General features: G+C 46.9%; 1 protein-coding gene across 1 annotated transcript in view; it reads left to right on the forward strand.

Annotated features, from left to right (window-relative positions):
• AMER1 (APC membrane recruitment protein 1) overlaps positions 1-16,444 on the forward strand; it is a 32,525-nt gene extending 16,081 nt beyond the window's left edge. Inside the window, exon 2 of the mRNA XM_084814162.1 lies at positions 1,269-16,444. Coding sequence (XP_084670288.1) covers positions 1,353-4,673 — 3,321 coding nt within the window. The 5' untranslated portion in view covers positions 1,269-1,352 and the 3' untranslated portion in view covers positions 4,674-16,444. The remainder of the gene's footprint in view (positions 1-1,268) is intronic.
• The last annotated feature ends 8,054 nt before the right edge of the window (positions 16,445-24,498 follow it).

Here is a 24,498-nt window from a genome sequence, read left to right on the forward strand (position 1 = left end):
CCAGCTGTTGCTTTGAAGACCAAAGCGTTCTTTGCTTTAAAGCAGAAGAGTGCAGATGGGTGCTTACTGGTAATGAGAGATCAAAGGCTGGTATTAACCAGCTTGGCAGTCGGTTGCCTTCCCCTGAGCTGGAGGCTTGAACTAGTCTCAGAACCAAATCACTGCCCGTATTAAGTCTCTCCCAAAAGGAAAGAAGCTCTAAGACTTAATTGGTGACTTCTTCTCCGGATTGTTTCTTTCTCAAGCACCCTGCAGATAAATCCAAGGCTGGCAGCTGTCCCGTTGATTCAGTTGTGAGGTCAGACCCAAACGGATGCGTAGGAGGGAGAAGGCAGCTAGTATTGCCGAGGCATGGTGAAGCAGCCATTTTGGGATTCTTCTAGAACTAATTTGAGAATTACATGTTAAGAACAGAAGAGGAGCCCTGCTGGGTCAGACCAAGAGTCCATGTAGTCCAGCGTTGGGTTCACACAGTGGCCAACCAGCTGCCCACAGGAAACCCACAAGCAGGACATGAGTGCAACAGCACCCTTCCGCCCATGTTTCCCCAGCAACTGGTGTGCATAGTGGTGCAAATGTTCCTATCTCTTCACGCACACATGTTCAGATTTCCCACCTAAGGTTGCCGGCTCCTTTCCTTTCCCTTGGAGGCATGGGACCCTGGACCCTGCTTTTTCTTGTGGAATGAATGAATCCATTTATTACAGTCACAGACCAGCAAAATCAGTATACGACATATAAAACACAGTTAAAACTAGCACAGTTATAAAATACAATTTGTGAGGTTCCTTCTTTCAAGAAAATAGCATCATTTTTTTCCTAGTTTGCACTGAAATCATAAAAAACCTGGCAACCCTTCCCATGACCCAAGAAGGCACATCCCTTAACCAAATGGATACCAAAGTGGTGGAGATACTTCCTGGGAAGGCTGTTAATAGTGGGGAAATTAGCTTTTCTCTGCATTCCCTGTGGAGATCACAGTGTAAGGGAACATGTTCAACCGATTCTGTTACTCCAGCACCACAGAAACGTATCCGTTCACTAACCAGGATCTTACAAAATCGTCCATTTAATAGTGCCGATGGCAGCACATTAAAACGGGCAAGAGTAAATGCAGATACGGGGCTGCGGTGATTCCGTAATTATACTTTTGCTTGTTTAGAATGCCATTGGGAGATCCCAAACTCTGTGAAATGATGTCTGGTCTCGACGTGCTCTCATGCTGTTGCTGTTTCCCCCCCCTTTCCCCATCCTCTCTTTTCTTTTAGGTCAGCCATCATGCTTTGGCTGCAGCATGTTGAGGAAGGCGTGCCCGCGAGAGTCCCTGTTTCCAGCTGAATGCGCATGCCAGGATGGCCGCCACAAACGCCGCCTGTGCTGAGGTTAACGCCGGAGGCAAGCCTCCTCCAGCCAAGGATGGTAAGCGGCGTCTGCAGGAGGAGAATGGGGCAGCGGACCGGCTCTCCGAGCGGAGCGATGCGTCGTTTGCCACGGTGGAACCGCATCGGCAGCAGGCGCCTGCCGGCAAACTGAAGAAAACCGCCTTCAAACTCTTCGGTGGGAAGCGGCATATCTGCACTCTGCCGAGCTTCTTTGGGGGGAAAAGCAAAGGCCAAGAAAAGGGAGCCTCGAAAAAGGGCCTGAGTAAGAGTAAGACGCACGACGGCATCAGTGACGTTGGGTATGAAGAAACCACTTCTGGTCGTCCCAGGAGCCCCTCGGACGGTGGGACGGACTTCCCTCCTCCCCAGCTGCCAAGTTCTCGGAGCGCTGTCTTGGGAGCAGATGTCGGCCTGCGGGGCAGTTTTGCCCAGCAGTCGACGTCTCTGTCGGGGAGTTCCGAGGGCTTCGAGAAGAAACCTGGCGGAGAGAAATCCCTGTTCCTCCCCAGGTCTAAGAAAGGGGGCCTCAGGGGCCTCTTCAACAGCATCCGGCGCCACCGGAAGAACAAAGCTGCCGAGCCCGAGAGGACGGAGCTGCAGCAGTGGAGTAGTGGGGACGGTGTGGCACGGGAGCAGGCCAAGCCAAGTCGGTGGAGTGGTGTCGAAACTCAGCCAGCCTCCGAGGAGGGGAGTCTGAAAAGCGTGGCTCTTCCTTCTGAGCGGGGGGAGAGTTTTCTCAGCAGTGCTTCACCTGGAATAGCAGCCAACCTCAATGGGTCGAGGGAGGTGGACCAACTGGCAGCCGCCAGGAGGAACTCAGGCGGGGATGCGGCTGAAAGCCCTGTGGACAGTGACAGTGCTCAAGATGTGGGACTGGACCCAGACGATGCCCTCTGTGCTAACTCTGCTTATCGTGACCTTCCTGATGCCCTTGAGCCAGAGTACCTAGACGACAGTACCCCCTGTGTCCCATCTGGGGACCAAATCAGCTTGATGTTTGGAGATGTTACTTCCCTTAAAAGCTTTGACTCTCTCACCGGCTGTGGAGACATCATAGCTGAGCCGGATATCGACAGCATCACAGAGAGCTCCACCTCCACTGAGCGCACCAGGGATGCTGCCAAGAGGAGCTCCTGCCTGGTGACTTACCAGGGTGGAGGAGAAGAAATGGCCTTGCCTGATGAGATCGAGGGCTATCTCCAGCAGGTGTGGGAAGGTGCCATCAAAGCGGACGCCACCTACGAAGCACGCCTGCCGGAGCTCAGGGCAAAATGTGAGGTCCAAGGAGTGAATGATGCCAAGCAGGAAAGTCACCTCTATACTGAAGGTACAAGGAATGACATGGGACTCTTAACGCCACACAGTGATCAACAAGAATCTGCTCCTAACAGTGATGAGGGTTACTATGACTCTACTACCCCAGGTCCTGAGGACGATGCTGGCGATGAAATAAAAAAGGAACGCCTCCCGAGGGACAGCTACAGCGGCGACGCGCTTTACGAATTCTATGAACCTGACGATGTGCTCATGAGCCCCTCTCGTGGGGACGAGTCCTGGTTTGATAGGAAAGCATCCCCTCCAGAGGTCTTTGGACAGTTCTTGGACTTTGCTCTCCCTGATGAGAAGGACTTGGTCCGGATGATGGGTCAGAAGAACGAAGTGATGGAAACGGAGGAGGAGAGAATGGCTGCAATCCAGAAGCAGCTGCTGTTTTGGGAGTTGCAGAGAGAACCAGCCCTGAAGCACCTAGATAGGCTTAACAAAGACCAGCATCCGAGGGAAAAGCAACACACCGAATGTAAAACGAGAGCAGTCAACTTAGTCGGCAACAGTCCGGGTTGCCTTGGTCGTGAGCAAATTGCCCCTCATGCTTTGAACAGTGGCCTAAATGCTGGAATACCAGCTGGAAACCAAGACTGGAAGGACCTCCAAGAGATGCTCTGCCCAGAAAAGCATTATAACAGCAGTTGTAGCCCTAAACCACATGGGAGTTGCCTTATTCAGCTCGTGGGAAACAGCTCTGTGTTGGATTCTGGTTCAGAGCACACAGTCCTTGAATCGTGCGCTTTAAGTGACTTGGCCCTGGAAAAATTGGTGACATACCCATTCTACCAAACACACCGCTGCCGCAGCTGCCCACCGAGTGAGCAGCCTGCTAGACCTGAAGCTGACTTTGGAGAACCCCACCTGGAAAGCAAATGTGAACCAGAACAGGCTGTTAACTTCTCTCAAGCCTTGGTGGAATTCACTAGCAGCGGGACCCTTTTCTCCAGCCTCTCTGAAAGTCTCGGCAGCTCTGACTCAGGGTCTGCATTCACTCAGAACCTTCCTGCCCTCCCAACCATGGTCACTTTTGACATTGTCGATGTAGAACAGGAGGGTGAAGGGGAGTGCGAACAGAATCTCGAGATGAACACTGACGAGGATATCACCGCATCCTTTGAGGCCTTTGACGACAGTTATGTCCCGAAAGAATCCTTTGCTGAATGTGACGAGAGAATGTTTCCTGGGTATTCGCAGAGCTGTTTCCAAAGCTGCAACTGGGGTGTCGCCAGCCTGCCCCGCCGGCTCCGGCTTCAGGAGCTGAGGCCTCCTGTGCCAGAGCCGCTGTCCATCTGCAGGAGAAGCCGGTCCCTCGACACCGAGAGTTTGGAGTTTGAGCTGGCAAGCTTGCAACTGTCCAAGAACGGCTTTAAGCCATGCGAGTTCTGGTCTCTGTGGAGTGGCTGCAGAAAGGATCCCAATCCTCCTGGCTTGGAAGTAGGCCAGGAAAGTGCGCCGTGTTCTCCAGAAGAAAGGGAAGGCGATGCAGGTGTCCTTTCCTGGCCAGGGCTATCAACTGCCCCATACAGCGAGGAGTTTTCCTCCCAAGATGTGAAATCGCAGGATCGTGATCTGAATGCCCCAGCCTTCCAAAGCAGACGGGATGCGTTGGCACAGTCAGATGCAGAACCGCCTTTCACGGCCCTGGTTCAGAACTGTGCCAAGGAACCTTCTGGGAAACCTCTCACTGATGGACCCAACCGTCCGATGCCACCAGCCACGAGGCCAGTGGTCAGGCCCTCCAATCTGCCTCTGCAAACGACTGTTGTGTCCCAAGAGGTATGCGCCTCTCACCGGCCTGGTGGCGTCAGTGTGGCCAAAAAGCTTGCTTGGGTTCTCCCTTTGGGAGAGGAAGGTGCCAGCTTGCCTCCGAACTTTGGTCTTGCTCGTTCTCCCAACAAGTCAGCAATATGTAAACCTGTGGGTGTGACGCAAGGGATGTCGCAGCTTCACAACAAGCAGTGCTGAGGCCTGGGGGCGGGGGGCAAAGCTGACCATTGTGGGAGCTCTGAATGGGATTTACTGAGAGGGAGAGCCGCAGATTGGAAGACACCCCCTGCCTGCTGTCAGAACACCATGATGAATGTAACAATAGCCAAATGGAGGGTGACGGCAGGATGAGGATGGGCTTCGAGGAGGCATAAGAAACACCAAACCGTTAATTTTGATTTAGAGCTGGGAGTAACGGATTGAATTCTTGTTTCAGTGGTGAGCGAAGCAGAGCACGTCCAGTGGGAGGTCTCTGTCACTCAGCACTGTGATGGTGCTTCTGCTTAAGAGTCATACGGAATCAGCCTTCCATAGTGTGGGCCACTATGAATCCCAAATGCAGTAGGGAAGGAAGGTTGTTGGTCCCAGATGAACAGATCTTTAAAGTTTCCAGCTTGGCTTTCTAGTTAAAAAGGGGCAAAGCAATTTCTTAAAATCCAGTTGGGTGGCCAAAGTTAAAGGTGGGGGTTCTGGTGTTATTTTTTAGCAGGGTGGTGGGAAAACGTAAATGTTGTTGCAACTTTAAAAAGTGGGATGGTTTGCCTAAAGAAAAAACAGTTAGATGTTCAGTTTTTAATAGCACAATCCTATGCATGTTTTCTTGGAAGTAAAACCCATTAAGTTTCTTTGGGCTTACTCCCAGATATGCCTGTATAGCAGCCTTCTCCAAATGGGTGACCTCCAAATATTTTGGACTTCAACTCCTGTCAACCCCAGCCAGCATGGCCAATGGTCAGGGATTATGGGAGCTGTAGTCCAAAACGTCTGGGAGGCACCAGGTTAGGGAAGGCTGGTGTATAAGGTTGCAGCCATGCTATGCATGTTTACTTAGAAGTTAGTGTCACTGTGTTCAATTGGGCTTAGTCTCTAGTAAGTGTCTTTCAGGATTGCAGCCACAATTACTCGAGAAGAGCCCTTGTATTGGGTAGCATTTGGGGTGGGATTCATGAAGTATGTTGTGCTTTGAGAGAGTGGTTGGAAGTGACAAAGTGAGAACAAGAAGTCAATGGACATGGCTTAAAATGGGGCAAAGTGACCATCAACGAAAGGGGAAGGGGCTGTAAAAGGCCTTTAAGGACACAGTCCTATGCATGTTTGGACAGAAAAAAGTCCTACAACTCCCAGCATTCCCCAGCCAGCAGTGTTGGCTGGGGAATGCTGGGAGTTGTAGAACTTTTTTCTGTCTAAACGTGCATAAGATTGCACCTTAAGGCTGCAATCCTATACACACTTACCTGGGAGTAAGCCCCACAGAACTCAGTGGGAGAACAGCTGTGTAGACATGTATAGGATTGTACTGTAAAAAATTTGGCACAGTTTATGGATGATGCTGGAGAGGAGTCACAATGTTTGCAGAATTGCAAGCGTCAAGGATATGAGTCTGTGTGTGTTTAAAAAAATATCCTTGCTTCAAACAGAGTCCCTTCTGAAAAATTGATTTCCATTATTTCCTTGTTAGGACTAAATTTCAATTGGTGGAATGTCTGATAGAACCACTTAGCCTTTGAGCACAGAAAGCAAGTGAGTGACACTGGGGTACCTGGGTGCCAGTGGAATTCTGGGCAAATCCCATTTGGTTTTAATTGCTTTGTATACCGCAGCCTCTTCCCTGACCTGGTGCCCTCCAGAAGGTTACGACGGCTGGCTGGACCTGATTCCAGTGGTAGTCCAACACATCTGGAGGGTACCAGGTTGGAGAAGGTGGGTGGTGGTGGTGGTTGTTTTTTACAAAGGAGGTAGCTATATGATGGATTTGTGCTTGTTGATGTGATGCAAAACTCCCGTTAATCTAGATTGGAATATCAGATGCAACAATGTTCTCCAGCCTGGTGTCTTTTAAATATTTTGGACATCAGCGCCACCTGACTGCACGGCCAATGGTCGGAGATGCCAGGGATTGTAGTTCAAAACATCTAGAACGCAGCAACATTGCCTCTGTCGGGTAACTTCTTCCTCCCTTTTGCACAGGGATGGATGGCCCAAGGCGTTTTGGTAGAAAATGCAAATCGTATCCTCCCACACGCCATGCACAAATACTACTCAACATGGGGCACAATCCACCAGGACGTTTTCCAGTACAAGCCCCATTGGGAAGAACTGGTGCTTGTGAAGGGGCAATAGGGCTTTCAGTGGTGTTTGTGTGGGAAGGCTTCCTGGTAGTTTGTGCCCGAGAACCGAAACTGTTCGTCTCTTACTCAGCTGCCACTAATGGCATCCAACGCCCCCAAGTCAGACATAAAAGCCCCGCAGGATTACACCATAGGTCCATCTGATTCAGTATCCTGTTTCCCACAGGAGCCAACCTGATTCCTGTGGGAACCCCACAGTCAGGACGTGAGGGCAAGAACCATCCTTTGTTCACTTTGTCCTATGATAAGGCTGTCTCTGCTTTCCACCTAGAAGCAGCCATCCGGAAAGGGACGGCTGGCAGTATAGGAGAGTCCTCAAAAGGACATGAAGTCACGATTGGCCCATCTGCCCAGTCGTGTCTACTGGGACTATCAGCAGGTCAGCAAGGATTCAAATCAAGGCCTTCCAGGTCCACAATTCATGTTCATTGAGTGCTCCCTGGTACACAATAGCTACTCGAACAGCAAGGGGAACCCGAAATGAGCAAGAGGAAAATCCTGTATCAGAGCCAGGTCTCATGGTGCTGCCATCAGTACAATGCAGTTTCAGAGGCCTTCTTTCTTTTAAACCGAGGGTGCAGCTAAATTTGACTGACTTACTCCCATAATCGCTGGCCATTCATCATGCTGGCTGGGGCCAATGCGAGTTGTAGTCCAAAACATCTACCCCTGGTGTAAAGCATAGTCCCATCTGTGGATTGCTTATCACTACCACATTCCCAGGTGTGCAAATTCTGCAGGAAATAACACTTGCTTTTAGTGGAAAAGAAAACTATTTCTTTACATAAGCAAGAGTCACTATTTTACAGCAGCTGCCAGCTCTTACCCTCTTGGCCCATTTATGGGCATTTCTGCATGAGGCTTTTATCCCGCACCTTTACTGGGGCTTCAGTTTCCGGATTCTTTGTGGGATTAAGATCAGCTCCATTACATGTGGTTTCCTGGGGGGTAGGGGTGTCTTTCTCTGCCATTCTATATGTTTCATTATACAGCCAGTAAATGGTGATGTGGTATAGTGGAATTGCGCAGATACATGGAGCATTTCATAGTGCCATGCAGGATACACCAAACTTTCCTTGACCTCCCCCCCCCAAAAAAAAACATGGTTGCAAAGCCTGGGAGAGGCCATGGAGGATGACGAGGTTGTGTAAAGGAGCTGTAAACTACCGTGAGTGAGCAATCATGAGCACACAATAAAAGCCTTGTGTAGAAAGCCCTAAGTGTGTGGAAAGATATCTGCCTGATTTCTTCCCCTCCCCCAAATGTTTTGTTACCAATTTTACGAAGGGTCTTCGTTTGCCACCAACTGCCCCATTCCGTCAGCTAAATAAGGAGTTGGAGGATATGAATCCAACCTTGTTAGATCTTTACTAAACTCTAGTTTATGGGAAAAGCTGTTCTGGACCATACCGCTTTAGGCTACTGGTGTGTGAGGGGTGGGGTTGCCTGTTTGAATGCCCTCCCATCCTGAAAAGAACCTGTTTCATTAACATAGAAAAATAGGCCAGGAAGAAAGATCCAGTCTAGATGTCTCATAAAGTGATACCTTGTTTTTAAGGGAGTGTATTTTCCCCTCTCCGTGGTGGATCAGTCACTTCCTACCCCCCTCTTCTCCCACCACCACTTGCCGGCTAGGAATGAGTGAATCTCTCCAGATCAGTTTCACTCAGGTTCTCGTTTTTCCACAGCTAGGTTTGTTCTGTCCTGTTTCTGCATTGGATTGCAATTTTTAAAAAAAAGTTTGCATGAAAATTCTTACATATTTTCATATGCATTTTTCAAAAATATACACTTTTTTGTACGCATCTTTTTTTCAAATGTACACATTTTTGCAAGCAACTTTTTCCCATTGAATAAAGTGTTTTTGTGTGCATTTTCCAAAACATACCTCAGGATTATGCTGCCATTTCCATCTTGTTCTGCTGTAGGCGTCTATTGAGGCCTGATTGCTTCTTGGTGGCGGTGTTCCGTATAGGCCCCTGGCCTATTCTTCAGATTACCTTAGAGCCTGACTGTTGGGAACCATATCCCTGCAGGGCAGTTGTGCATTATTCTACTCCTGAGTTTTGCCAGTCTAGAACTGTAGAAATACCTGAGCATTATACCTTGCTTTTCAAGCTGTTGGACCCTCATTTGGGATGGCATTTTAATATTTGTGAGCATATATGCATGGCCTGCCGTGAATAATGGTTGCAATGTCTGGCAGGGTGAGGTGGAACTGAATGTCCAGATCTCAAATCACCAGCGTTGATCCTTCAGCCGTTTTTTGAGGCCTATGCGACTCATAACCCCATTGAGCCAAATGCAGACAGCCATGTAGGGCAGCCCAACAGGGTTCTGATTTCCGGCTGAACATCAGGAAAACTTCCTGACTGTTAGAGCAATACGACAATGGAACCAATGACCTGGGGAGGTGGCGGGCTCTCCCACACTGGGGGCATTCAAGATGAGGCTGGACAGCCACCTGTCAGGGATGCTCTGACTTGGATTCCTGCATTGAGCAGGGTGTTGGACTCGATGGCCTTGTAGGCCCCTTCCAGCCCTACTATTCTATGATTATGTGATACGCTTTCAAGTTTTGCTGTCTGGGACTATCAAAATAGAGGGGCTCTTGAAGCCGTATGAACGCACGCAACTGGTGAGCTGCTTTTGGGGGTTGTGAGTTGAGTGGGCCCCACCTCTTTCCATCTCTTGTTTTCCATGGATGCTGTTCACAAACAAGGACTATTAAGGATCACACTGCTTGCATTGTGGACAGATTTTCACAGTGGTCTCTTTTGGCCATAGCTTTATGCCTTCCCCCACTCCAGATGTGTTGGACTACAGCTCCCAGTATCCCTACCCAGGAAGGCTGGCTGGAGATGCTAGGACTCGCAGTCCAACACAGCTGGGGGGTGCCAGGTTGGAGAAGCCTGCTTTATGCTCTTGGATGTGTTTTGGGTTGTGAGGGGGGGGGGGCGTTATTTCCTTTTGAACATATCACCAAAGACATCTTGTGAAGTTTGTTGTCAAATGGTGTAACACTTGCTGATTTGGGGGGCTGGGGGCTGAGGGATTGTGTGCGTGTGGGGATACACCCTAATACGAATGTTCATCTACAAATGTGTGTTGGTTAGCATTTTGATTGTACATATTTAATGGAATTTTTTTAAAGAAACCACTTTATAATATACTAATGTATACAACACTTTGTCACTGCCTTGGTAACTTGACCTGTTTCCAGAGGGTTCCCTGATGTTCTGAAAAGTTGATGCTTTCCCTTTATTTTTAATAACAAATTAAATATCTGATTTGGTCTGTGGGTAAGGACAAAGAATTGGCACATGGAAATGATGGCAGGACCATGAGGTTGCAGAACCATGATGGGCTGGCAGGGAATGAGTGCAGGGGAGCGAACCTCTCTCTTCCTATGGCCTTGGTGTGTGGACCCTTCCACCCTGGTGACTTCCAAGGCGTAGAAGGTTTCCAAGCCGAACTGCAACAGTGAAGCTCAAAAGTATTGCAACTGTTCCACATACTATGGAGGATGAGGTGGTAGAGTCTTGGATTGGATTCCTTCTGACTACTAGAGGGGAACAGTCATAGATTGGAATGTTTCCCCACATTAACACCTGCACGCTTTACTGCATAGTAAGGCCTAGTGTAGTGCGCCCGGATGGGCTGGTTCATTAAGAAGAGAGCTTTAAACTGGGGGAACATTTAAAATATGATCCCCTCTTCCCCACCTGCGGTCTAAAAGTGGCCCAGCCCAGAATTCTACCAGCTTGTCTGAGTCAAGGAAGAGATTTGATAGTCCAGCCCAGTGCAGTAGATAAAATTATATACCTGTGGTGGGGAACCTATGGCCCTCCAGATGTTGGTGGACTCCTAACTCCCATTTCCCCCAGCCAGCATTGGCAAAGGTTGGGGATGATGGGAGCTGAAATCCACAAGCCTTGCTCTGTGCAATAGAAACTTTCAGGTTTGGCTGGGATCAAAAGAGGCGATGCCTACCCACTGGAAGGTCACGTGCACAAAGGCAAAGCTTTTCCTTTCCTTTTTGGTGGTCCTACTGCTGAAGAGGCATGCCGCTCTCCAGAGCCAACAGCGCTCGGAACAAAACGAAGAATTATTGGTGTGCTGTTTCATAAGAGGAGGCCCAGAACCTTAATGTTTGATCTTGGGTCTGTGTTGTTCTTCATATTCGGTTGAATAGGATGGGCTGATTTCAAGATTACTTCTTTCTGAGTTCCACTAAGAACTGGATTAGGCTAAATGTCATTCTTCGGGTGACATCTGTAGAGCCATTGAGTTCAGCCCAATAAATGTTTCTCCCTTGCAGATCCTGCTGTGGTGAGCAAAGGTTGCAGCAACTGGTGGGTGAGGTTTCGTGTTAAGTGTTTGGGTCTGGAGATGGTGGTGGTGGTGGTGCCATATTTGCAGGAACAGGCAACGTGACTTTATATGCCCAAATATGCTCTAACTCAGGAGTGGGCAGAAGGTAGGCCTCCAGATGTTTTAGACTTATGAGAGTTGAAATCCAAAACATGGGGAGATCTGCCTTCTGCCCACCCCTGCTCCAGGCCATGCTGGCGAGGTTGCATGATCTAGGATTGCTCAGGGCAGTTTTGTTAGCAGAATCCTCGTCATCCACCAATGTGTGTCAAATTTACAGGACTTTAGGATCTCTTGCCTGTTAAGGCATAACTAAATTTTATTAAATGGTCTTGCAGATGCCCTCTTGCTTATGGCGCTTTTTTGGATCATATTGAGGTGCAGCTAATCCAGCATTTATTTACAAGAATCCCAGCATTTGGCAAGGAGTAGGTTGTCCGCTTCTTACGTCCCTCCACGATAGGAATTAATGGGCAGTTTTCACAATGGGGGAAAAGTAAGAAATAGGGCCTCTACACAATCTGTATTGTGGGGCTGGTGCTTTTTAACTTGCTTATCAATGATCTGAAGCTAGGGGTGAGCAGTGAGTTTGCTAATCATACAAATTACTCAGGATAATGAAAACCTGAGGCAGGGGCTCTTGGGGGGCAGATTCCAGGGTGGACAGGGCCAAAAGCAAAAGGGGGTGGGGGCAAAAATACAAAAGATAGCAGCATATTTATTTACAATTCATTTATTTACAATATTTATATACCGCTCCACATCAAAGATTTTGGAGTGGTGAACAACAGGGTAAAAGAATAAAACCCCGTAATTAAAACAGTTAAAACATCTTAAAAGCACAGATTCTGAACTTAATAAACTGCAGCTGGTCACTCTGGAGGAGGCGCTGAAAACAACACAACATTGGCTCCTGCCTGACCTCCAAAGGCAGGGAGTTCCACAGGAAGGGGGCCACCATGCTGAAGGCTCTTTTCCTGGTGGACTCCAGCTGGGCCATAGGTCCGTCTGGAACACCAGGAGCAGCCCTCCAATGACCTCAGTGACCGGGCAGGTTGATGAAGAAGAAGGCGCTCTCTTGGGTGTCCTGGTCCCAAGTTGTCCTACCTGTAACACCATCTTAGGAGAGACTTTTCCACCTTTTAGAATAGGGTGAAAAACGGCATAAAAACTGGGAAGCCACCAAATGATAGGTGGCTGGGGGTGTGGCCAAGGGAAAGGGGTGTGGCCAGGGTGCATTCACAACAGTGTCATACTTCGCGAGCCTCCCTTGTCCAGGAGTCCTCACACAATATAAGCTCAAGCATTTGGCATTTCTCAATTGCGAGCATAAAAATGCTGTATTGACTTCTGCCTCTCCCATGGTTCTCTGGTTTGGGCCGCTAACATTGAAACATGCTCTTTGTTCAGACCCAGGGGCTGCCACCACTATATTAATGTGGCTCTGAATGTCAGTAAAGATCAGGGCACGCCCTGTATTGCTGCCCATTTTGTCAGTATTTGCAACTCCGATTGTAGTTTCAGCCAATGATAGATTCAGGTCAGATTACCAGGTGCTTCGCCTATACTCCGTTGAGATTTCTTTTTATATACCTATAAGAAGTTGAATGTTTATTTTTGTATGGGATTTTTGTTGTTGCATTTTGTATACATTCATGGGGAAATTTTATGGGCTTTTCTTCTAACTTGTATGCTACATTTTAAGATAGAAAGGTGCCGTTTACAGTTTTGAAGACAACGCAGTGGCTGCTGCTTACACATCTGCAATGGGAAAGAGGGGAATGGGACACACCGCTAATGGTGGCTTGAATATCATTGTTGGACTTTAAACTGACTGCCGTTTTGGAAGACTTCCAAGCCCCCTGGTCTTTGCATTCACTCTTCCTTTTCTGGGCACTAATACAAGGTTTTAATAACAGTTTGCACCCTTGTCAAGTGCAATTTGAGATGTCTTGTGTTTTGGTGGGGAGGGGTCTTGTTTTCTGTTTTTGATAGATGAACAGTGTCCATTTTCGTTGTTGACCCCTTGTAGGTATTCTTGGTCGCTACTTCAAGCTAGAAACTCTCATGTAGCGTTTTTTTCTTGTTTCTGTTTTGCAAACTTGATCCACTGTTAGCATGGTTCTCCTTTCATGTTTTCAAGAACAGAAGAAAGAAAAATGGTTATGCTAAAACGTTCTGCCATTCGATTATGATGGCACAGCTTCTTTCCCCTTCTTGTTGCTAGTTCTCTTAGTAAATATCTTATCCTTGAAATTGTCCAGCCTTGTCAGATGTTGGTTTCTGTGTTTGTTATAGGAGGTCATGGGATGGCATTTAAAACAGCGGTGTCTTTCTCTGCTGAATGCTAAGAGGACTGATGCTACTACTGGAAGAAACGGCAAAATGCATTGTAGTGGTTCTGCTCTTTTGGGCAAGCTAAGGCAGGGCTGGGCAACTTGTGACGTTCCAGATGTTTTGCCCTGAAACTCTGAGCTTTGATCACTGTTGGCTATGCTGCCTAGAGCTGATGGGAGTTGTAGGCCAAAACATCTGGAGGCCACAAGTTGCCCACCCCTGAGCTAAGAGATGGGGAATCTGCCCATCCCCAGCCTGGCCTTACAGTGGCTGTTGATGGCTCTCCTTATTTACTTCACCATCTCAGGTTAGCATAGGAGTATGCAGCAGAGTGATGTCAGATGCAGCATTTTTAAGGATGGCAAAAACTATGTGATAGTGCTTTTTGCTGTCCTTAGAACAACACTCACTACTTTCCAGTCATGGCAAGAGTTTTTGATGACTGATCCTGTAGGTTTTCAGCAGGAACTGGGGAGAGGCTGCCTCCGCTTGCGTTACTGCTGTGGTGGGCTTGTTCCCGTGACCAAGATGCTTCTGTAATGCTTGTGAGATCACTAACACGTCTTCCCTTTTTGTTGTAAAGGGAAGGAGTATATTGCCCGCCTGTGCGCATGCATAGCTGCATGTGCGCCCCCTTCGAAAAAGCAGAGGGGGAGGCTGCCACACTTGCTGATGAAACTGTCTGTACCTCCCCTTGCAAAGCTGGGAGAACAGTAGTATGTCCATCTTCGCCTGCCAAGTTCTTTGTAACTGAGATGCTTTGATGCTCCTGTACCAACTGAAGAATTTTGGAAAAAAGACTGGATTTTAATCCCCTTGCCTTGCCTGTTGTCATTGTACAGCGATTAACCTTTACAGGGGCCTATTTGAAGGCTGTGATGCCTCACTGTTTTGCAAGTCATTTGCGAAGTGTGTGTTTTTTCTTTGGAATGTTTTCCTTTCTCTTCCTGCTCGGAAGGCAACTCTGTCGATTTCAGTTTCCCTGGTTTGGGTTAGCAGAAATGAAGTTGACAAAGTAGGTTCGCAGCTATGTTGTAGAGTGGCAGCAATTGAAAGTAAATTAGGGTGCATTCCTATGCAGATAGGTGGCTGCCTCCAAACTTGGAGGTTACCGCCTCTCCAAGGTAGGGCAGGAGAAGCACGGAGGGGATCGTTCCCTCCCCGCTTCTCCTGCCCTGCATTTTCAGCAATACAGCTGCTTGTAGCTGTCTAGCCACAGGAGGGCAGAGCAGGGGAGGAGGCTGCCAGACAACACACTGGATGTGTCATACAGGCATTTCCGCCCTCCCTGCCCCAGAACGCCCTCCAGGAACGGCGCTTTTTGGCCGCTCTGCACTCCTCTTGTGAGCATGGAGCACGGGGGAGGCAGCACGGAAGTGGGGGGAGGTTGGTTCCCGGAAAACCACTGTCTAGCGGCCATAGGATTGCTCCCTCCATTGAAAGTTGCCTGCTTCCCCTCCTCTCTCTAAGCTGTCAAGTGCACATCCATCTCTTTCTTTTGTCCCCCAGGTGTTCCCTGAAGAAAGGTCTCCCACCCCCCAGTCCTGTTAGGAGTGGGTGTAGTGTAATTTAGAGATTTGCAAAGGAGCGGGTGGAATTATGTTTGTGCAGACAAGCTGTCTGCTTTGGAGGAAAAATAACCCGATCGCTCACTCAGAGAGTGCAGAAGGCGTTCCCACTCCCACTAAACTAGTTTACCATAGGGGCCGAGTTGTGAATGGGGAGGTCCTTGATTCAGATCTCGCCTCTGCCATGAACTCACTAGGAGGCTTTCACTTAAGTCACCCTCTCTCGAAACCTCAGCTTCCCATCCGCAATATGGGGATAAAAATACCTACCTTGCAGGGTTGTTGTAAGGGTTTCTGATATAATGTCTGTGAGATGCTGTGAACACTGAAGCACTAGACTTAAATGGGAAGCGTGCTTGCAAAGCCTTGCTAGGCTTAAACATTCCTTTTGCTACAAAGCCCAAGCATCTGGTCTTACTGGTGGGGCTTGTTCTGGCTAGTGGCAAATGTGGCTGTTTTGGTACAGAGTTTACATATAAAGGCTAGAGCGGGAACTGATCTCATTGGACCCGATCCAGAGAAGGAGAGGCACGCATGGATCTCCTCTTTCAGATCAGGAACTGCAAATGTACATCCAAGTGCAGATGTTGTCCATCTCTGTTGCATTGCTTTCAAGGGGTTGTCCAGTCACATTCTGGTGCAACTAGTTGCGTGTAACTTTGCACGAGTAGAGCTGGATCAGGGAAATGAGATAGAAATAAAACACTTTACTGAATAGCCTTCCACTATCCTAAGAGAACTGAAAACCTAGTGTGCGTAAGCCCCAGTGACCATCTCAAACTTGCAAACCAAGTAATTTTGTCATCCTGGAACTTTGAAACCATTCTTGCTGAAGTCAATAGGAGTTCTTTCATGTAGGTGGTTTCAGGCTTTTCCAGCCCATCTCTTAATCACTGCCAGATATTAAGTTCTCTTGTTCTGCTCAGTTTGATTTAAATGAAATAAAAATCCTGGGTTAGTTCTCACTCCCCCATCTGTGTTACTCCCTCAACTAGTTTTGTTTGTTTGTTTGAGTTTAATTTCAGTTCATTTTTATTTTCATTTGATTGTTCTGAAAAGTTTTAATGTGTTTTTCTGTATTTTACAATGAATGTCCTTGCTAAAGTCTAATGAATAAATTTGAGGATTTTTTAAGAGACCATCCTCTTTCATTAGTATTCTGTGACTTTTTTTTAATCGTTGGTAACTGGGAAGTCCTTCCTTGCCAATACCATGTTTATCATTCTTAATTAAGATGTAGGTCTGGGAACGAAGATAAAATAAAATTTAAAAAAATGGGGAAAAAAGTTTTCAATAACTTGATATGTCTCTACCTACAAACACTGCAATGAGACAAACTGCTATATAATATACTATTGCTGCAAGTTCAAAGCATTTGGCACAAGAAGTGCCTTGGTTCTAGACGTGCTTTGGAACGACTTAAGTGTTCATTGAGTAGCTGTGTTGGGTTGCTGCAGCAAAAACAAAAGAGACTTGTGCACCTTACAACCTAACACAGCGGTGGACAACTTGTGGCCCTCCAGATGTTTTGGCCTCCAACACCCATGATTCCTCACCATTGGCTGTGCTGGCAGGGGTTGATGGGAGTTGTAGGCCAAAATGTAGAGGGCAACAACTTGCCCACCCCATAAGCTGGAAGACAGTTGTTTTTAATAAACGTTGGTGCAACAGCTGTGCTATACTTTTATACAACATGATCTTTCTCTAAGGTGGTAGTTGGTGGTAAACCACAGGGCCCTGATCCAGCTAAATTGAGTTGTTGGTAGGCGGCAATATTGCAGCTGAAACTCTCCTCATGACCTGAGTTCGATCCCAGGTAGCCGGCTCAGGTCGACTCATCCCTCCATCCTTCCGAGGTCGGTAAAATGAGTACCCAGCTTGCTGGGGGAAAGGTAGTCACGACTGGGGAAGGCAATGGCAAACCACCCCGCTACAGTCTGCCATGAAAACGCCAGTGAAAGCGGTGTCCCTCTAGGGGTCAGTAATGACTCGGTGCTTGCACAGGAGGAACCTTCCTTCTGTACCTATATAACACCTATTCAACTTGTACACCTGTAAAGAAACTGGTTGCAACAAGCAGGAAGACAGTCACTTCACATGTCATAAAATGGCTCCATGTGTAAATACGGTCCCGTTTAACCTCAGAACCGCACCAAATGGGTCCGAAGCACCCCAGTGGGTAACCAAGCTAATCCCAACGGACAAACATCACTACAGACAAAAGCGTAGATTGAAACCAATCTTTAAGGCTTTATTGCAGAAAACCCGGGAAAATACAAAATAAAGAAAGTGGCATGGTGGTTATATGAGCGTTAGAAACTCTCTCTACAATTACAGGGAAAGAGAATACAACAAAAATAGAAGATAAATCAAAAGAATTGCAATTGCCAAAGCTGGCGCTATGAACTTGGCCAATAAGATAATGGCTTGAGCTTCTAACATTGTTATGACTCCTCTTTCCAACTTACTCCTGTTTACTAGTTGGTTCAAAGCTAAACAAAAACAATCTAAACTATGTGTTAACCCTCCCATTACCTCCTCCTGCTTCTTACTTGAATACAAATGCTAAAGCATTACTAAGTTCCTCTAGGCAGAGGAAGAATAGAGGTAGGAGTTAGAGTGAACGGAAAACCCAAGACTTGGAAATAATTCCATTTGTCACCTCTGAAGATGGGATTCCAAATCCCCTCCTCAGATATAACCTCCAAGTCCCAAGCTTGGGAAACACTCTTGTCCCAAACTCAGAAATAATTCTAAGTTCTACTTTCAGAAAGCATCCTACGTTCCAAAGTCTAAGAGTCTAAAGAGGTCCATAGTTACCTTAATCCGTGGGTCTGGTGGCACGGCAGAAAGGGGAAGTAGAGTAGCAGCAGCAGGAACAAAAAGCACCACCCCGGAGCTCCCATTCCCTGGGCTTTTATACCCCTGCTCTGGTCAATGAGACGAGCAGCCTCCAATAAAATGGGGTGCACGTGGTTAGAGCTCACTAATCAGAAGCAAGGTGTCCCATCTATCTCCCACAATTTCATGTGTCTGGGGAACGTGTCTGGCACCATTACAAATGGGCTACTTTGAAATGTCCCAACATATGACCCAAAGTCTGCCATCTGGGCATGTTATCTTGATCGATACATTTCTCTTTGGTATATCTTCTTTGAACTGGTTACTTTTGGTCGTATCCACCCAAACACCTCCTCCTAGTTGTCGCTTGTGCTCAGGGCTACACTTCCCCACCCAACTAGCATTGAGTAAGGACATTCTCTTACCGGCAGGTGTACACCACCAGATGTCAAAACAATACTTTTCCTCCTCAGTAGGCATCTGAGCATGCTCAGTTCTGCTGTTTATCTCACTTAGACACTCTCCAGCATGTTGTGGCCTTGAGCAAGCTCTGTGAAGCCGCTTGTAAAGACAGCTGCATTTCCCCCCCCTTATTCAAAGACAGTCCTGCAAAATCTCAAGAGTCCCCGTTAGTGAGATAACATCATTTAGCATAGAATCAAACTTCACGGTCTTCTCACCCAGGGGTCAAGAGTCTGGAATATAAAGCTGGTGACGAATCTGAGGTCTTCTATGGGCTCTTCTTGTAGGCCGCCCCCAGATCAAATCAGCCGTCTTTATTCTTTTTTAACCCTTTTAGTACCAGATTAACACCATAGAAGACATTTATGCATCTCAATTAACATGTAATCTGCATGCAGATAGTTCCGCACAATTTTTTCATTCCATGCACGCAATGGACACATTAGGAAGCTGCTCTCTACCGAGCCAGGCTGTTGGTCCATCTAGCTCTGTATTGTCTATCTCAGAGGTTCCCAATGCAGTGTCCACAGGCACCATGACGCACCTGCAATTTTTCCCCATTTTTTAAATACATGTACATAGATTTGTATAAATCCATAGCAATGAATACATATGAAATGCATACAACTTCCTAGCATTTATACATAGGCTTCAACAAAAGTGGACCAAATATCCAAATAAGTATCCATTTCAAGGTGGCACTTATAAGCCACCCGGTCAAATATTGAAAGCAGTTTATGGCTGTCAATCCATTGCATTATTGGAGGTGAGTGTTTACCCTTTCAGTGTTGTAATATCAGTCTTTCAGCTGTCAAAAGGGCACACAGAATCCATTTATACTGACCATTAATTTCCATGAAGCAGGTAAACAGTTTAAAAGAGCATGTACATCAGTGAATATTAAAGACAGTTCCAGTACAAAATGATCTGTGTAATAACCCGCCCCCCAAAGAAGCAACTACTGGACATGGCCAAAACATAAGTTTAAAAGAAACATTAGCTGTATCACACCACCAGTAATTAGCCAAATTAGAAAATCCTTTATTAAAAGAGACGGTGTGGTGTCCCGGAAACATGAAACAGGTTTTGCTGAATAAGATGCAGCCTAAGATGCATAGATGTGACAGGTAGATGCCAAAGCGGCGATCCACTGATTAGTTACGTTGTGGTGGTGCCCAGAGCAGTTTCTCAAATTCCCAAATTTGCCACGGGTCCAAAGAAGTCGGGGACCCCTGGTCTATCTACACTGATACGCAGCAGCTCTTCAGATTTTCATTCAGGAGTCTTCCCAGCCCTACCTGGAGATGTTGGCGATTGGATCTGGACCTTCGGCATGAAGTAAAACGAGACAGTCCCTGCCCGTAGGCTTACAGTCTGAAAAGACACGACATGCAAGGAAAAAGGCATGGGAAGGGAAGAGGAAAAAAGCAAAGGGTCTTCAAGCAGGGCTGGTGAAAGGCCCTGCTTCCCCCTTTCATCTTCAGTACAGCTTACTGGAGTGGCTGGTGGTGGCGACGGTTGAGGGAAGAGGAACCTTCCTGGGGGTGGTCTTCCAGCAGGACCGGTGGAATGATTATATGACAGATTCATATATTCCTAGGCAGGTTGAACAATGGGCTCCTAGAACAGCAGTGGGCAAACAGTGGTCCTTGCCCTAATTACCTGTGGCCCCTGCCTGGCCTTATTTCAAAAGCTGCCTGCAAGCAATCCATTCAGACCGCAGGCAAGAGTGATCTCCCCTTTCCCAGGCAACCTGCTGGGCCAGGAGGGAGACAAAGAGAAAGGATGCAGAGACTGTTGCTGATTCTCAATGCCTCCTATGTAAAATAAGATTAATTTCAAGTATCCTATGGAATGAGTAAAAGAGTAAATAAAGTTAGGGCTGCAATATTTAATCAATTAAAGGCCTTCCAGGTAATCATATGGTCTCCCTAATTAATTGGGCCCTTTTAGAAGAGGTATTTTCCTTCTTGCTCTCCCCTTCTAAATTAGTGGCTGTCATTTCCCTTCCTTGCTGCCTCACTTGGGTGACAGGATCAGGAGAAAGTGTGATTCAGTGGTGCAGCTGGGCAATTTCAGACCCTGGACTTAATGGTGCTATGGGAGGGTACGGTGGGGGCAAGGGGCAGTGGGGGGCGGCTTTAGATGGCCATGTGTATTGCAACTAATATCATCTTCCACCCTGCCACCATCCCATGCTTTACAACTGCTTCTGCATCCCTGAAACATTAGAGCAAAGACAAAGCAAAAACCTGTTTGCCAACATCAATTAAAAAAAAGAAATACTTTGAGCCTGCACTATTTCTCATTTTAAATTCACTTAGATCATAACGTCATCATGACGACAGGAATAAAAATGGAGTTTGCTTCTGCTGCTCTGATGCCAAACACATTTACTTGAGAATAACCACCGTTTTGTTGCAGAAAAGGATAACATACCTTTTAAAGTAGAATAATGAAATGAGCATCTGTAACCATATAAATGCCCCAATCGTTATGATTATTTATTGCATTTTTGTACTGCCCCATAGCCAAAGCTCTCTGGGTGGTTTGCAGAAGTTAAAACATTAAACATTGTGTATATTGCACACAGACAATATACACAAACGACATATAACTAAAAACAACCTCGAACCATCAGTCATAACTAAAGACACATCCAGGACCAATTAAAACTCATTATGTGCTGCCCAATGCCTGGGAAAAGAGGTTTTAACCTGGTGCCAAAAGGTAACAATGTTGGCACCAGGCGGACCTCACTGGGGAGCTCGTTCCACAGATGGGGGGCCACCACTGAGAAGCCCTTCTCCCTCATTGGCACCTGAGCTTCCCTCAGAGGAGGCATGTGGAGGATGCTTATTATTTATAAATAATAAGGAAGGATGCTGCAGCAAGCAGCATTACCCGCGCCCCCATGCCCATGCCTGCCCAGGTGCTAACACTAGCCTTATTTGCTGCTGCCCCCCTATTAACTGCGGCTCCCTGGGTGGTTAATCCCCCCCCGCCCCGAGCTTTGGGGCCTGAGATCTAGTGAATGGAGGCTGGTGGCTCCGATGTTAGTGGGTCAGTGGATCTGCCCCGGGTTTCACTCAGAACCAGTCAGAACTCTAAAGGAGCTCTCCAAGCTACACCACAGAGCGTTAGGCCCTGGTATGGAGGCCAGAGCTCTCCTGTTGGCACCATTGCAGGTCCTTCCCTCACATCTTGGAGGAGTAGGGAATGCTGGGAGTTGTAGGACTTTTTTCTGTCTAAACAGTATAGAATTGCACCCTAGCTGCTGGTAGTAAACCACGCATCATGTCCCTCTGCCAAGTCCTATTCGCCCAGAATATATCCCACTAAGACTTGAGCATCTTTTACACTAAGTGAGGTTTCCAGGGTTGTGTTGATCCAGGAATGTGTTGGGCAACTCCAGAACATATGCACCAGGTTAGCCTGTGGAGTGCTGCATCTAGTTTAACATGCCCACAACTAAGCAAAGTGTGGCCTTAGCTGTGTAACAGGTATTTAGGGCATAATCCTATGGACTGCACCCAAACTCTGGGGCTTCCGAGATTCCTATGCTCTGCCGGGCTGAAGCCGGCAGGGCAGGAGGAGCAGCAGAGATGAACTTCGCCGCTCCATCCTCTGATCTCTTGTATTTTATTTATTTATTTATTTCATTTCTATGCCGCCCAATAGCTGAAACTCTCTGGGCGGTTCACAAAAATCAAAACCAAACAACACACAATAAAACAATTTAAAATATATAGAACATTAAAACCACAATATAACAATACAACCACAATAAAACCTAGCAGCAGTACAGGAGTTTAAAATACAGATTTAAAACAGCAAAGATAAAAATTTAGAAAGCTAAAATGCTAAAAAGCCTGGGAAAATAAAAAGGTCTTCACCTGGTGCCGAAAGGAGTACAATGTAGGCGCCAGGCGAACCTCACTAGGGAGCTCATTCCAGAGCCGGGGTGCCACAACAGAAAAAGCCCTCCTCCTAGTAGCCACCTGCCTCACTTCCTCTGGCAGGGGCTCACGGAGAAGGGCCGCTGATGATGATCTTAAGGTCCAGGCAGGCACATATGGGAGGAGGCGATCCTTCAGGTAACCTGGCCCCAAGCCGTTAAGGGCTTTGAATGTTAACACCAGCACTTTGAATCGGGCCCGGCAATGGACTGGCAGCCAGTGCAGCTGGAAAAGTACTGGCATAATATGAGCTCGCAGGCCAGTCCCTGTTAACAACAAGGGTGCTTCGGAGGGGGGGGAAGGTGGCTGGAGTAGACTCGGGGTAACTTGAATCCTGGCCTCTCCGCTTTCCTCCCCTTCTTGCCCACCAGAATGCCCCCTTTCCATTTCCTCCAAGGTCACTTTTCTGACCTTGGAGAAGCAGCCAGCATGGATCTTTCTGCACCAGCTGTGAGGGGGAGGGATCTGGGGTCAGATCTCTGACTCCCCCTTCCGAGGTCGGAGCATTGTCTCAGAGGGGTTTCCCGTGGTTCCTGGGATTGCTGTCTGGGTTAAGCTAAGTTAGGGGCCTATGACACCTACACTGAGGTCCCACTGCAATGGCATCTGCTCTTTATCTAGGGATCACATTGCTGATTTTAAGCTGCTCTCTCTGTAGAGGATTTTAGATATCTCCCTCCCTCCCTCCCTCTCTCGGCACCAACTGGATTTATTACAGCTGAATTAATGCTGATGGGAGTAGAGCAGATGTGTGTGGTGGCCAGATCCAGGTAAAACAGCTCACGGTAATTCGGATCAGCAGACAATCTGGTGCCCTCCCATCTGGTTTCATTTATTTCCAATGGACATCATCCTGGAAGTGGGTGCTGTAATCAACTAAAAGAGAAAAGCTCAATACCATCAATATTTGCTTTCTAAGCACAGTCACTCACTCTGTTTCCATTGTTCAGAAGTGAGTGCCAATGGTTATGTAGTCAACATGGCATCATCTATTTTGTACACACAGATGCACAAAAAATCTTTAGAAGGGAAACCCTGGGGGGAGGTGTTGGTTGGGGGAGGACCCCCCCCCCAGCAGTCCAGTAAGCTCACAGAATGTTGACCTATTGATGGGGGTGGGTGAGGGAGATGGAAAATTAGGTGGGAGGCGAAATGGAATGAAGTATCACAGATGAAGGCAAGGCTGGCTGATGGAACGAAACAGTGAATAAGAACACTCCATGCTGCAACATTTTGTTGCAGGTTATATTTGTGATTGTGATATTTGTGTAGCCCTTTCTAATCTTCTTCATGTATGTTTTCCTTTTTTTCTTGCAGGTCCCACTAGTTCTGTCTAATACTTGAATCTAGTCAAAGAATACAAACTTGAACCCTTCATTGCAGGATGGTGACTTTTTAAATGTTTATACTAAAAAGCTTTTTCTAGTTGATTTCATTTCATTTATTATATTTCCATACTGTCCCATAGCCAAAGCTCTCTGGGCGGTTCACAAAAAATTAAAAACATTAAAACTACATTATACAAATTTATATTGGTATAATTTACATTATGTATATATGTATTTACATTATATATTTGCATAAAAACATACAACGTATATCTAAAAACAATTTTTAAACAATCAAAAACAATCCAAGATCTGATTAAAAACTCATTATATGCTGCCAAATGCCTGAGAGATGAGGGCAGCTTTAGTCTGGTGCCAAAAAGATAGCAATGTTGGCACCAGGCAGACCTCATCAGGGAGCTCATTCCGAAATTGGGGGGATACCACCGAGAAGGTTCTCTCTCTTGTTGCCATCTTCCAAGCCTCTCTCAACGTCGGTACCCGGAGGAGGGCCTTAGATGCTGAACGTAGTGTATGGGTTGGTTCATGCCGGGAAGGTGCTCCATCAGGTATCATGGATCCAAGTCATGTAAGGCTTAATCCTAATTAGGCTGCAATCCTAAAAATACAACTATTGAAGAATACGTCCATTGAATGTAAACTTGTTTAGGATTGCAGTATACTTTATCAAGAGTAAGCATTTAACATTAAATAAATTTTGCACGGCAGAGTAGCCTATACAGCCTGAACGTTGGCTGCTCAAGTGCAGAATATTGTTTTGCATTCTCAGCCAGAAAAATGGCAGT

Source organism: Heloderma suspectum, chromosome 9 (assembly GCF_057233095.1).
Source record: "Heloderma suspectum isolate Gila_16-S chromosome 9, 16-S_ref, whole genome shotgun sequence".
NCBI lineage: Eukaryota > Metazoa > Chordata > Lepidosauria > Squamata > Helodermatidae > Heloderma > Heloderma suspectum.